The sequence below is a fragment of the Lutra lutra genome, chromosome 4 (assembly GCF_902655055.1).
Source record: "Lutra lutra chromosome 4, mLutLut1.2, whole genome shotgun sequence".
NCBI classification, from domain to species: Eukaryota; Metazoa; Chordata; class Mammalia; order Carnivora; family Mustelidae; genus Lutra; species Lutra lutra.
Genome location: NC_062281.1, coordinates 120087713 through 120103206, shown reverse-complemented (window position 1 = coordinate 120103206; position 15494 = coordinate 120087713). Strand labels below are relative to the sequence as shown.

The 15494-nt window shown below is 42.0% G+C and overlaps 1 protein-coding gene across 1 annotated transcript in view; it reads right to left on the bottom strand.

The window, feature by feature from the left end:
* Positions 1-8424: 8424 nt before the first annotated feature.
* The window catches only part of LOC125097361 (uncharacterized), a 65770-nt gene continuing 58700 nt past the window's right edge, over positions 8425-15494 (bottom strand). The window contains exon 2 of the mRNA XM_047724916.1: positions 8425-8926. Coding sequence (XP_047580872.1) covers positions 8581-8926 — 346 coding nt within the window. The 3' untranslated portion in view covers positions 8425-8580. The remainder of the gene's footprint in view (positions 8927-15494) is intronic.

The following is a 15494-nucleotide window of genomic DNA, read 5'->3' as shown; positions in this document are numbered from 1 at the left end:
AATTAGATTTTGTTAAAGATCCTAAATTAGAACTGAGCAATGCTGTACTTGGATTGGTTAGTACAAATTAAACAGAACTATTTCATTTAAGTTTACGGTCATGTAGGTTAATTAAAAATTTCTCCTTAGAAATATAGCCCCCAAGACTCTATGTAATTTAAATAGATTCTACATTCATGCAGAGTGAGAATGGCAGTTTCAATATTTAATTCTTGCTTCATAAACTTTGAAGCTAAAAACACATCCTCCCCAAGTTGTGAATACTCTTTATGTTGGCTACAACTCACTAAAGGAAAGTTGGAGTTGCTAGGTAACTTGGTGCCTGTGGAAGGCTTCTGATAAAATGTATTTAAATCTGATTTCCTGAAGCAGATGGGTAAACTGAAGGGGAAAATAAATTCAAATGATCTGATATTGGTTTTTCATGCTAAAACTAAAATCCTTTTGCAGTCAATGCTCATACAGATCTTTTTAACTGGGCAGGTTTAAGGTGGCCTTTCTTTTTCTTTCTTTCTTTTTTTTTTTGTAAGATTTTATTTATTTATCTGACAGACAGAGATCACAAGTAGGCAGAGAGAAACAGGGGGAAGCAGACTACCTGCTGAGCAGAGAACCCAATGCGGGTTCGATCCCAGGACCCTGAGATCATGACCTGAGCCGAAGGCAGAGGCTTAATCCACTGAGCCACCCAGGCACACCTAAGGTGGCCATCTGCAGAGAGCATCGCATCTCATTTTTTGTGATATGAAGCCATCCAAACTTTATGAGCTGAATTTCCTCCCAGAAACTGAGGAAGATCCATGAAGAATGAACATCACATGGAGAAGGAAAGATCTTTGAATAGGTATGCTTTTCTTTCCTCTTCACTGGGTACAACGCTTTCTGGTAAAGTTAAAGGACTTCACTGGGGTGGTCTTCTCTTAATTTTTCCATATCTTTTTTTTTTTTTTTAACTCAGGTCTTAATAATAAAAACAAATAGTCAAAGTGGGATTCAATTGCTGGATAGTGAATCAACCAAGCCAGAATCCCTTAGTCTTCAATGGTTAGTCCAGAAGCTCTCAGAAATCAGAAGAAACTGTGAATTTATACAGGGAATGTATATAATGGAACTATGAGCATCACCCAATAATTGACTTGCTACTACCTGAGCTTACATAGGTTGAGAATAAATAGAAGCTGCCCGTTATTTCTCAAGGTTTTTTGTATGAGCTCATAGGTTTTGGAGGCAAGTGGTGGTTGGGCAGCCATGATACATTTCAAGAATTCTCCAGAAATTAAGGAGACACTTCAGTCACCCTGTAACTCACAAGAGTCACTTTATCACTCAATCCTCTTTAACCTTTTAGGGTTGGTGAATTTGCACAAAAATAATTCAAATGCAATCTAGTAGTTAACTTATCCATTCTGGTTACTAAAGATACCCACATTCTGGACACGAAGCCCTGGAAAAGTGTCATCACCTCTCTGACAACATGCATAAAAAACACAGATGAAATAAGAAAAGGAAAGTGATTCTCAGAACCCAGCATACATGTCTCTTATTACTGCATTGTGAGAATTTTCACCATGAGAATAAAAAAGAGCACTCTGGGAGGAGGAGACAGCAATGGGAGGGAGGTGTAAACAAGAATGGCATGTTGCAGAACTGCAGCTAAGGGACGTGGCTCACACTGAGTAGCTACTGCCTGGCAGGCACTGTACTAGGTTCTTCACCTGTGTCATTTCACTTAATTATCACAGCAAACCTACCCAGAAGACATGATTTTTTTCCATTTTATAGGTGATAAAACTGAGGCCCCAAGGGGCCGAGTGACTTAAAAGAGGTCTCACAGCTCATGAATGGCAGAGCCGGATTCAGAAACAGGTCTGCCTGCTTTGAAAGCCCATGTCACTTCCTCCGGAGACTCAGGACTCTGGGGAGAGAGTAGGATAATAGACACTCTCATATACTGCTAATAGGAGTGTAAATTGGTTCCACTTTTTAGAGAGAAATTTAACAATGTCTGTCAAAATGTTAAGTGTACGCAACCATCAGATTCAGCAAAATTGTCTTCTGGGAATTTATCCTAGAGATGCACTTTCACAATTACACAATGATGTACATCTAAGGGTGTTCATACTGGCATGGTTTGTAATAGAGAAAAACTGAAAGCATCCTAGGTATCCCTTAACAGGAGACTGGTTATGATAAGGACCACACTATCAAATACACTGCACTCATTAAAAAGAACAAGGTAAATCTATGTGGATACATGAAAAGATAGTCTTGATATTGTTCAATAAAAAAAGGAAGCTGCACAAGAGCATTGATCTGTGAGGGTGGATGGCGGGAGTATGGTCCTTTTGGAAGCATGCACCATTTGTGATTATCAATGGTGATCTAGGGAGTGGTGAACCTTAGGGTGGTTCCTGGTAAAGTGGAGAGGGAAACTTTTACTTTCACTTTGTACCATTCTAATCTGATTTTTTTTCTAATAAGCAGGAATTACTTTCATAATAACAGAAAAAAATTTTACAAAGGCCCTTTGTGAACTTAGAAAATAATGGAAGGCTTTTACAACACAAAAATGAAGTGGGTCAGGATCTGTTGGAGAATAAAAGGAAGGCAGATGATGATTAAGGAGCTAATGATTGCCAAAGGTCATTTATGTCTTCATGCTAATTGCCAACACAGATTTACAAAGAACTTCAGCACTGGAGAGAGTGCACCTTGAAGGCAGAGGACCAAAAAAGAAACTCTTCATGATATTGTGGATATCTTGTCAAACCAACCTTGAAATGCTCTCATAGTCTCTCAACCCCATTCAGTGCCTGGAATCTTCAACATCTTGTTCTATTCATACACAGCACAATTGGTATAAAGGGGGCCTGGTAGGCAGCTCAGGTAGGAAGAGGAGTCCTTTTCCCCTCAAAAACGTGGCTGCTGCAAACCATACTATTCTCAGGATGCATGCGGGTCATGAGTGGCAGCTGTAGCCCTTTGTGCATGGAAATATTCTTCCTCTGATATAGAGGCAGATTGCATTTGCTTGATTAATCCAGCTGTGCACTGGAGAAATGAGAAAAGGCCCAAGCAACCCATATGTGCTATAGATTCTAAAAGGAGCTGAGCCGACCAACAGGGTTTTTTTGCCACTGCTTTTTCTGATAATGTCAGCATGGCCAGTATTGTTCCATAGGTTTTCCTCACTCTTAGGCTAAATGAAATTTATGCCGAGTGAATACCTCTGAGATGTTTTAGACATTTCAGGGCACTTTTTGCAGAACTCATGGCTGAATATTTGTTCTGAATTTTTGGCACAGAAATACAGTTTTTCAGTTTTCTCCTAACTGCTCAATGCTTCCTATTCTTCTAATTTTGTTTCAGTTAGGTTTCCTTAGGCTGTTAAAGCCATCATTTGCACTTTCCCTAATAATAACAATGATAGCTAATATTTATTGGGGCTTATTAAGAGCCAGGTCCATTTTAAGTATTTTATATAAATTAATCAGTTTAATCCTCATTACAAACCTATGAAGTAGGTACTGTTACTACCTCCATTTAACAGATGAAGAAAGCATAGATTAAGAGGCTAGGGAACTTGCTCAAGCAATAGAGCTAGGATTCAAAGCAGCTCAGTCTCTCCAAAGCATGTTTATTTAACTACATGCTATATTACATCACAATGAAGGTAACATCTGTCTTGTAGGAGGCAGTAGAACAGAAAATTTATCTGAACAAAGATAATTCTTACGTTCTCAGCTCTCTGGGTATCTCTTCCTTGTTTTTCTCGCCTCTCCAGAGAATTCTCAATTCATCCTCCTTAACATGGAGAGGGACTCTACCCAGAATCCTCAGCTTCACCATCAACCATGCCTCAAGGCTCTAGCTCCTTTCCTGCCAACTCAAGCCCACATTGATGTCTTCCTCTGGTGACAATGTTTGCCTTTGTTGGCAGTACCATACGATTAGCACATATTTTAAAAATATCCTATTATCTAATTATCTAAAATACATAATTTAACACATTCTTCCAATCATGCCTTTCTCCCCAGGCTTTAAGGGTATATCAAACACTTCTTGGACTTCATCTCACAACCTCTCAGCCCACCTTCTATTCCAACTTCTACTGCAACAACAAACTGTGCTCAGGAATGACCCGAAAGGGGTCTTGTCTCAGGTGGATCATAAATTTATTATACTCTCTAGCCTGAGCTTCTCTGATAACCTGAGTGGATATCTGCAGGAATCTGCTTAGCACTCACACATAAGAATTCAGAGGGATTAACATCCTTTGAAGAAACCCTTGACTAATAAGGATGGAAACTGGTAGTAGAGCTGCTCTCTTCTGCCCTTGTGTAGACGATTATGAGACACATTCTGGATGGCCTACAGTGCTGATCAGATTAGTAATGCCCATTTTTATAGCTTTCTCTATAAGGACGACTGGGGAAGAGGTATATGGATGGACTTAGGAGGAAAAATGTAATGAGTGAAGATTATTGATTCTCATATAAATACCCACGAGCATCGTTCATAGTGAATCAATAGAACATCAACAACATCAACAACCAAGTAGAGAGGATGACCTGTCTTCTGGATGTCAGTGAGCTTCTCTCCATGCCTGCTTCAGTACTGCACAATGGGTTCATGAAAGACATATCCATAATGACAGGGATAGAGATGAAGTGAGGGCACAACAGTATCAACTCTCTTTCACTAAAACTAATATAGTCCCTGCCATAGCTGAATATCCATCCTGCCAGCAGCACATACTGGCACAGATAAAGACCCATCCTTAGGGAGACTAGTCAATTAATTGGTAGCAAGCTGATTACATCAGACCCAATGCCATTACTGGAAGTGGCACCTCCTTTGGATATGTTTGCCTCCCTTAACCATATTGTTGCTGCCAACACTACTATTTGAGGATTTATATCATGCCTTCTTTGCCAGTATGGGATCCCACACAACATTGCCTCAGACTAAGGGACCTATCTGATAGTAAAAGAGAATATGATAATGGGCACATGTCTATGAGACCGATTGGTCTTGCAAGGTACTTGATCATCCAGAGACAGCCAGCAGAAGAATAATGGAAGGGCCTATTAAAGCTGCATTTAAGGTGCTAGCTTTAGCATAATACCATATAAGGTTGGACTGCAACCTCCAGCATGCAATATATAAAGGACCAACAGTGCTGATTCTCTATAGTTAGAATATATAGGTCCAAGAATCAGTGGGTAGAAATAGGATTGGTTCTTTTCACTATCATTCTCAATGATCCACTTGTGAAATCTTATTAAGGAAAATTGACTCAATTACTAGGAGAAACTAGGTTTCCTACTACACAATGCAGGTAATAGGACAGAAAAGAATATTATCTAGGACTCAGGGATTCGAGCCATCTTTTGGTGAAAACTCCATACCTGATAACTGGAACTGGAACTGCAGCCACCTCAGTCCAAAAGGGTTAAAGCAACTCGGGCCTCTTGGGGATGCAAATCTAAGTCGCCCCATCTAGAAAGTAACCGAGACCAGCTGAAGTGTTGACAATGGGTAAGGGAAATCTAGAATGAGTAGAAGATGAGTATGATAAATATCAATTACAGTCTTGGGACCAGTAGTAGCAGTGGGGATTGGGTATCATTACATTAACCTTCCATTCCCCTGACCTTTTTTTTTTTTTTTAAATAAGCTCAATGCCCAACATGGGCCCTGAACTCACAACCCTGAAATCAAGAGTTGCATGCTCCACCAACTGAGCCAGCCTGGTGTGCCCACATTAGCCTTCCTCTATCAAGTCTTGAAGGCTCTGTGAAGAAAAAGGTAGCACAATACGGGATAGAGAATAGCAGGGTGGGGTGATTATTTTAAAAAGAGTGGTCAGGGAAGCTGTCTCCGATTATGTGACATTTGAACAGAAACTTAAATAAAGTAGAAGAGCAAATCATAGGGGTACATGGGGAAGAACATTCCAGACAGAGATGTTAGCAAGTCCAGAGGTTCTGAAGCAGGAGCATACATGGTACATTTGAGGAGGCTGGTATAGCTAAGGGGGAGTGAACAAAGAGAGAGTAATAAGAGATGTGCTCTGGAAGCCCAGACCATGAAGGGCACTTAAGTGAAGACTTTGGATTTTATTCTGTGTAAAATAGGGAGTCCATCAGCACATTTTGAAAAGATGCTAGTGCTCTGTAAGTTGGCTGTAGGGGAACAAGGAAAAGAAATGGTAAGGACTATTGCAGTAGGGTGTTTAGGATCTCATTTAAGATGGGTTTTAAGATGGATCTCATTTAAGATGGAATTGCCAATCATTGGGTTTTGGATAAGATTGGTATTACTTTTCTTCGGGGCTAGCTTTAAACTACTAAGCAAAAAAACAAAACAAAACAAAACAAAACTCTTCTTATAAATCTTTTATTTTTTTTTAAGATTTATTTATTTATTTATTTGACAGAGATCACAAGTAGGCAGAGAGGCAGGCAGAGAGAGGGGGAAGCAGGCTCCCCGAAGAGCAGAGATCCCGATGCGGGGCTCGATCCCAGGACCCTGAGATCATGACCTGAGCCGAAGGCAGAGGCTTAACCTACTGAGCCACCCAGGCGCCCCACCTTATAAATCTTTTATAATGCATAACACAGCCCAGTGGGACTAGTAGTAAAGGCTCAGAAAATGCCTATTATTTTGTGATTAAAACATCTATTTGGTTTTTGCTAAGAACTCATAGGAATAATGTCTCTCCATTGAAAAACATAAGTGACATGTGGCCCCCAAGATCTGGTCTATAATTTTAACATAAATTGCCTGAACTCATGACAGAAATCATGCTCCTCACCACTCACAGATCTTCTCTTTGAAGTCTCATAACAGCCCTGGAAGGTGGGGTTACTCTGTGCAAGTTTACAGACAAAAAAACAGACACTTGGTGGGGGGGTGTTGAGTAAGTTGCCAGTGGTCATTAGGGAGTAAGGGACAGAGCTCTGGACTTGAATCACGGGCTGATTCTAGAGCCTATCCTCAACAATGACAACTCTGAACTACTCACCATAGAGAACTTTGGGGAACTCCCACGTTCTTGGGTGGCTTAATCTTATTTTTATAACCTTTCAGATTCTTCTGATTATGCAAAATAGCTAACATTAACAGGAAGAGCTGATTTTTAAAAGTTTCATTTGCCTGGAAGAAAATAATTAGGCCAGTGATTCTATTTGTTTGTTGAGATCCCCTAAGTTAGAATGATTCTCTTGCTTTTGGAAATCATTTGCTCCAATGACAAGAGTGGGTGGGCATTTCATTCCAGCTCCTTTTATGGTGTCTGTTGCAGTTACCCTGCAGTGTGACTTTTTTCTCAGAAAGCCATAGTACTGCCTTATTTCTACTTAAAAAAAAAAAAATCATTAGTATAGTTGCATTGCAGACGAAGGGAAAAAACAGATGTGTGATCTGCCCATGAAACAGAGTAGTTGCCCCACATGAGCTCAGCCTTTTTCATGTGCTAGCTGTGAGTCTGTCCTCATGCTGGGGTGGAGAAGCTCATTACTGTTCAGAGTAACCAAGAAACCAGGGCTGGGCAAAGGGAAGAGGGAGACCAAAGGCCGAGTGCTCCCACCAAATTGGATCCTGGAAAGTCTGACATGGGGGCATCTACTACAGTCGCTCAGCAGCCTCTTGCTTTTCATGACGTAACAGGAGGAATAAAGGAGGCCATTCTAACGGACTAGAGCATTGCCCAGTATTTGCAAGTGGGTATAAGGGAGGTCACGTGGGATAATGGGTGGAAAAAGTAGCAGATACTCACTTGTCCAGCCTGTAAATACCTGGTTTTAATGTTTTGTCGAATCTGCATCTCTCGCAGAAGGATAATGAAGTGTCTGCAACTCAGAAGATCTTCCAAGGCTTAGACACGGCACTCCTTCTCACTCTTCCTTGCCACTTCTATCTTCTTGGCTGCCCTCACACTTTGCGCTAGTGAACTTCTGCCGCTGGACTCGGCATGCCCTGCCTAAATGGCATTTTAGCATGGATGTCCCCAGGTGCCTAGCAGCCTTGCCTAGATTAACGTGTCAGTGGCATATGGCGCAAACGGCCTGTCGTTCAGTCCCAGAATCAGTTTAAAATATCTTCCAGGCTGCTGAATTCTTTGGCATGATGCCTGTGGCCCCGGTGTTTGAGGAAGGACAGCAAAATCGTCTGAAAATTATGTAGAGTGAATTTTCTTGTGTGAGAGCCAGAATCTGACTTCCTGCCTTTCTCCATTTCTCTCTCTCTCTCTTTCACCTGGTATCTAAAGAAATAAGCATACATTCTGACATAGGGTGCCTAGGACAAAAAATAATTCAAAGAAAATTTTTTTAATATGTGCCATTTCCCTTTTGGGCCCCACATCTTGCTCTTCCTCCATAAAGAGAAGTACCTAGCTTGTGCTTTTTAAATACTGTTACATTTGGTCCTCTTTTTAAAAGCCCTCTGTGGAGGTATTAGATCCATTTTGCAGACAAGAAAACTGAGGCTGAGAGAGATTTTTTTTTTTAATGTTGCCAAAAACGTACTACACGGAAGTGGCAGAATAACAATTCAGACCCAAGTCTGTTTACCTCACAGTCCAAATTCTTTCCACTCTGAGTCCACATATAGGTCTGAACTGATATTGTGCCTGCATCCGAGCATCTCTCGGGAGGGGGAGATTTTTTTACTGCAGTTCAATGGGCAGAGCTCACAGTGGTCAGCATCTCCATTGGTGTTGTCAGCAAGAGCTCCAGGATTCTTCTCTACAATCTCCTCATCATGCTCTTCTCTCAGTGTGTTTAATGGTGGGTCATTGTTACTGTTTAGTTGCCTGATGGGTTTGTCACTCCTAAATCCGAGTGACGAAGCAGGTCCTGCTGTCCTTGGGATTATCCCCTCTTGATGAGTGATGACCTCAGGACTGGAGACAGCTGACCTGCAGGCAGAGAGAGGGGGATGTCAAAGGTGCCTCCAGCTCAATTTGGACTGATGAACCGGAATAATTCTGGCAGCAGGGCTCATGGAATTGGCCTCAACCAGCAATCTCTCTCAATTTTTGTGTTTGAGTGGAGTGTTTAGGCAATTTTTCACTTACACCCTCTCTTTTCTATTACAGGTATTTGAAAAACACTATCACCTGTATTAGTTGTTACCACGGTACCAAACAATTATCACAGAACAGAACTGCATTTGCTGGCTACTCTTTCCTGCCTGTCTGCTCAGCTTTGCAAGACTCTTTCACGTAAAATGCCTCTCAGTTCGTTATTCTGTCATCAAAATGCTATACCTGCTTCGAGGCCCTGTTCAATCATCTCCTCCAAGAAACCTCCTCCAAATCTGTCTATCCAAATAAATTATGGAATAATTATTATTACTCCAAAGTCCTTACAATCATCATATAATGGTACTTTAAAGCTGTCTAGTTGTCTGGTTGTTTTCTTGAATAAGTAATATCATTGACCCAACATTTAAATGTGTACATTGTACAAACACTCAAAGTGAAAAAAGTAAGTTCTCAGTTCCTGAGCCTTTTAGAGATATTTTAATATATACATGAGCTTTTTAAGAAATCCATCAATAGTATAAGAGGATAATTGTTAACCTATGTTAGAGTTATGTAAGAGATACTATGCTAAGTAAGCACTTTATGTGAAATATTTCATTGAGTCGCCCCCACAACTTTATGACAGGGACTCATATTATGCATATTTACAAATGAGGGAAGGGAGGCTCAGAAAAGTTAAGTAACTAGCTGCTGATCACAGTTATAACATGGCAGAATTGGAGTTTGACATTAAGCTGTCTAGCTGCAGAGCCAAGTGCTTCACCACCATGCTACAGGCCTCAAAACCACCCTCTTGTCCTCTCATATATCTATATCTGGTTTTCCAGCTGCATTAAAGGACATTTAGGAGGAAAGGAAGCTGTGCAGTACAGCTAATGGAAAGTGTGCTTGGGAAACAAATTCTTTTTTTTTTTTTTTTTAGAGAGAGAATCTTTTTTTTTTTTAAGATTTTAAAAATTTATTTGTTTGACAGACAGAGATCACAAGTAGGCAGAGAGGCAGGCAGAGAGAGAGAGAGAGGAGGAGGAAGCAGGCTCCCTGCTAAACAGAGAGCCCGATGCGGGACTCGATCCCAGGACCTTGAGATCATGACCTGAGCCGAAGGCAGAAGCTTAACCCACTGAGCCACCCAGGCACCCCAGGAAGCAAATTCTGACCATGAGACTTACTAGCTGTGTGACCATAGTAAGTTTTCAAAATTCTTTGAATCACTGTTTTGTTATCAGTAAAGTGGGAAAATGCTACCTACCCCCAGAGAGAGACAGAAGTGTGGTGAGGAATAAAGGGGGATTAGAGGGGGAATAAAGAATGGCATGTAAGAGGCGTTCAGAAATGGTAGGTACTTTATCAAGAGCCATGTCTTTTTTAAAGATCCATTTGCTGGCTTCCACTGTCCTGTGCAGAGCCAGGAGGAAATGCCCACCTGATGTGTGGCATAATACATCATAATACAGATCTAGCCTTTTGGATGGCAGGAAAATACCAAAAGCAATCCCTGAAAGTAAATGCAAGGTGAGAGGCTCTTGTACCTAATGCCAATGGGATGTTTGTTGGCTGTTCAAAGAAATGTATGGAGTAGTACGGAAGACTGGCCTAGAGGTTATATGCATTATAAACCTGCTCTGAGGTTAGTAAGGAGAAATGGAGTGACTAAGACAAGAAAGATAAGAAATACTCAGGGACTTTGCCTGGAGCCCTCTTTCCCCAGATAACCCCATGGTAACTCCTTTAGTTCCTTCTAGCCCCCAACTCCACTTTATTTTCGATTTTTTCCCACACTTTTCACCATCTATCATCTGATATAATTATCCTGTTTATTGCATTTGTTTCTCACTGTCTGACTCCTCCAGAATATAAGCTCCTGAGGGCGGGGTCTTTGCTTTCTTTGCTGATGTATCCTAAACACTCACAACAGTGCCTGGTACCAATAAGTTTCTGTTGGAGGAATATGTTTTCCCGATAAGGAAACTGAGGTTCAGTGACTTCGCTTGGATAAGTTTGTTAGTTAATAGCAGAGTCAAGACTAGAACTCCGTTTTTCTGCCTCCCATTCCAGCTGTCTTTCTACTAAATCATTCTCCAGGATAGAGGAGTATATGTCTAGGATTAAGGAATGATTCGGCTGTTGAGAAATCCAGACAAAACTGGAAATGAATGCATATAGACAAAATAACTGAACCATAAAAGTGACAGCAGGAAAGAAATCATAGATGTGGGTGGTTGTGTTGATTTTTTTCAGAATTTTGTTTAAGTACCTGAGACTCTGCTGTCAGTTTATCTAGTGAAATAAGATTCATGATCAATGTGTAGAGACGGAAATTTCAGACCTCATTATACACAAACTGAAGATTATTCCTTTGCTGTCACTGCAGCATTTGACACGCCAGTGAAAACAAAAGGAAATCTGTCTCAGACGCCCCTTTTAGCTTTGACAGATGTGGAAACGCATGAGTTTGGGACGTTAATTTTTGGTTGGATGTTAACTGTGAGCACGTCCGGAGATGATAGCACCTGGCTCACACCTAGCTGAAGCCCAAGTGATGCAATCAATTTCAGTCCCAGACCCCGTCCTCCAATCCCACTTGCTTCTCTTATCTCAAAAACAAAGGCAGCCTCTGTCTTTTCCCAGGCTAATCTTACACCTGAGCTTTTGGTCACGTCCCCTCCTACTGTCACTTACTCCCTTTCTTGAAACTTAAACCTGTCCTTTCCCCCACAATGTGCAGATATGTTCAAATCTCCCCCCTGCCAAAGCAAGATAATGAAAACCTCCCAATATTCTCTTGAATCAATGAGCTGTTGATGTGTAAAAAAGTGCCCCCCAAAAATGGCTTAAAGCAATAACCATTTTTATTAACTCATAGTTTAGTGAGTCCTTCCGGAAGTTCTGTTGAGCTGAGCCAGGCTCCCCTGACTTCAGCTGGACCTGAAATCTTGACTGTACATCCTCATGAGTTATGCAGTCAGCTGGCTGGTCGGCTGGGGCAGGGCAGTCAGGGATGATCTCCCTCATGTGCCTGGCAATCAGTGGGTTATTAATTATGGTGAAGTGGGGGGATGGGCCACTGATCACTTACCCACAAGGTAGCACGGGCTAGTCCAGCCAGGCAGGCTTTCGAGAGAGCAGAAGTGCACAGGGCCTTTTTAGCTGGCACACTATCACTTCCACTTCATTTTATTGGCAAAAGCAAGTTACAAGGCCAGCTGGGGAACATGGAAATAGATCCTACTTCTTGGTGGGAGGAGCTGCAAAGTCACATAGCAAAGGGTGTAGAGTCAGGGAGGATGAAACTTTAGGTCAGTTTGCAACCAGAGTACTTTTATCTCTCTTCATCCTTAAGCATCTGCCCAGATGTCTCTTTTCCTTCACATCCAAACTTCTAGAGAGGGTAGCTGTCTCTTGTGTTACCTACTTTCTTATAAACCAGTCACTCCTCACCCAAATGACCTCATCTTACTTTTCTTTTATTTATTTGAGAGGGAGAAAGAGCAAGAGAGAGAGAGCACAAGCTGGATGAGGGGCTGGGTGGGGAGGAAGCAGACTCCCTGCTGAGCAGGGAGCCCCATGCAGGGCTCCATCCCAGGACTCCTGGGACCTGAGCTGAAGGCAGATGCTTAAACTACTGAGCCACCCAGATGCCCAATGCCTCATCTTATTACCACCACTCCATTTTGATGCAACTGCTCTCTTTAGGGACAATGCCTCAAATATTTAATATAAATTACCTTCAGCTTTCATCTTACTTAACCCCAATATACAATTTGATCCATATGGTCATCCCCTCTTCCTTAAAACTCTCCTCCCTTACCTTCTATGATTCACTTTCTCCTGGCTCTTTTTCTACCCTTCCGACCATTCCTTCTCAGATTCCTTGGCTCAGTTATGTTCCTCCTCTGGCCAGTCAGTATTAGTATTCCTCATGTTTCTGTTGTCTTACTTTTCCTTTCCTTCCTTCCTTCCTTCCTTCCTGCCTTCCTGTTTTTCATGCCTTTCTCTCCCTTCTTATGCTAAATTCTTTCTGGAATCTAATCTAGTCAAGTGGATACTACATCTCTATTCTAACTCATCTGTTGACCTACAGGAATAAAGTGTCAATGCCTAGTGGAGGTTACTATGGACTCCTCAGATGTAAAGTGTGTCTAAAACTGAGCTTAATATCTTTTTTTTTTTAGATTTATTTATTTTTTTATTTGACAGAGAGAAATCACAAGTAGGCAGAGAGGCAGGCAGAGAGAGAGGGGGAAGCAGGCTCCCCACTGAGCAGAGAGCCCGATGCGATGCGGGGCTCCATCTCAGGACCCTGGGATCATGACCTGAGCCGAAGGCAGCGGCTTAACCCACTGAGCCACCCAGGTGCCCCAATATCTTTCTTTCAAAACATGATCCTGTCTTCACTTTCTCTATTAACAGTTTTGCAACTCTTTAGATTTACTGAGCTAGAAACTGAAGACTGTCCTTAACTCTTTCTGCCCTGCGCTCCCTACAACTCAGGATACTAAATCCTATCAAATTCCACTCCCAAGTATCCCTTCAGATTCACCCTCCTCCCTGCTTCTCCCTGAGTTCAGGGTCTCATCCTCAATTGCCCACCTAATGCTGGAGGCTTTTACCGGCTCCCCTGACCCCTCTTTGCAGCTGGGTATGTTTCTGAAACACAAATCAAACTGTGTTACTCCTCTGCCTCATACACTACTACTGGCTCATTTCTGCCAAGATAAAATTTGAACTTTGCATTAGATGGTGATCATCATCTACAGAAAAAAAAAAAAAAAAAAAAGTACTCCATGTCATTTCAGAAATAGAAATGTAGGGGCACCTGGGTGGCTCGGTCGTTTCAGTGTCTGCCTTCGGCTCAGGTCGTGATTCCCAGGTCGTGGGATCGAGCTCCCCGTGGCGGGGCGGGGGCGGGGGGGTGTCTCTGCTTGATGGGTTCTGCTTCTCCCTGCCACTCCTCCTGCTCATGCTCTCTCTTTCTCTCTGTCAAATAAATAAAATCTTTTTTTTTTTTAATTTATTTGACACAGAGAGAGAAATCACAAGTAGGCAGAGAGGCAAGCAGAGAGACAGGGGGAAGCAGGCTCCCTGCTGAGCAGAGAGTCCGACGCGAGGCTCGATCCCAGGACCCTGAGATCGTGACCTGAGCCGAAGGCAGAGGCTTTAACCCACTGAGCCACCCAGGCGCCCCTAAATAAAATCTTTTAAAAAATAAACAATAAATAAAAAGAAATGTATTATAAAGAAACAGGGATGGACTTGGCATGATTATGATGTGTCAATGCATCTTCACCCTTGGTAAAAAAATGTACCATTGGCGAGCCGTGTTGGGAGAGATTGATAATGGGAGGGGCTTTGCTTATGTGGCGATAGGGACTGTTCAGGAAATCTCAGCAACTTCCTCTCAGTTTTGTTGTAGACTTAAAACTGCTTTAATAAAATAAAGTTGTTTTTTGTTTTTTTGTTTTGTTTTTTTTTTTTTAAAGAAGAAGGAATCCTAAAGAAAGGAAAGAGAGACGGAAGAGAGGGAGGGGCAGACTTTCATGAAGGAAGACGTACAGCCAGGCAGCAGGGGAGTTCCTTGGGATAATGTCCCATGTCTGCTGGCTCCTGTCTTGCTTTCTTGTGTACTTCAGATCTGCTTCATGCCGTGACTTTGCTGCATTCTCCTGCAGACTCCTCCCTACCCTCTCCTCACCACCCCCTACATGTTCATCAAGCACGTGGCCCCCCACAGGCATTCTCAAGCCAAGTGTCCCTAACCGTCATGTCTCCTAGAGTAAATTACTGAGAAAGGAAATCAGATTGTCTTAGCTTATGGGTCAGGTAAGCTCATATGGACCAAACAGGCCAGCCTGAGGTTCTCATCTTCAGTAGGATCTGTAGAGGAATGTTCTTAAAGAACACAGAGTAGGCTTAGCAGGTAACTTAGGCCCACTATATTCCTTAATACGGCATGGTATTTTTCTATCAACTTCGATTCTCCTCCCACCGCAATGCGTTATCCACTCCAACCACATAGAATTATTCCCCATTCCCTGAACCTGTGCTCTTTTTCATACGCCATTCCCAATACCTGCCATATTCTTCCCTCCCTAACTTCCTGGGAATCTCTTTTTATTCTTCAATGGTCAGTTCAAATGTCACCTCCTCAATAAAGCCCACCCTTGCCCCTGTTAGTTGCTCTCTTCTCTGGGAATGCTTAGCACTTTGCACTTAGCTCAATTAGACTATAGATCACACCAAACTGAAATTGTTTACCCCCTTTGCTAGATTATAGGCTTTTTTTTTTTTTTTAATTGGCAGGCACTATTCCCAGTAGGTAGTACAGCATTGGGCTCATACATAGAGATCCGAAAAGCTTGCTGAATGGATAAAGATGGGAATGACCAAAGTCTCTCCACCAGTGGTTCTCAAAGTGTGCTCCTGAATCAGGAGCATCAGC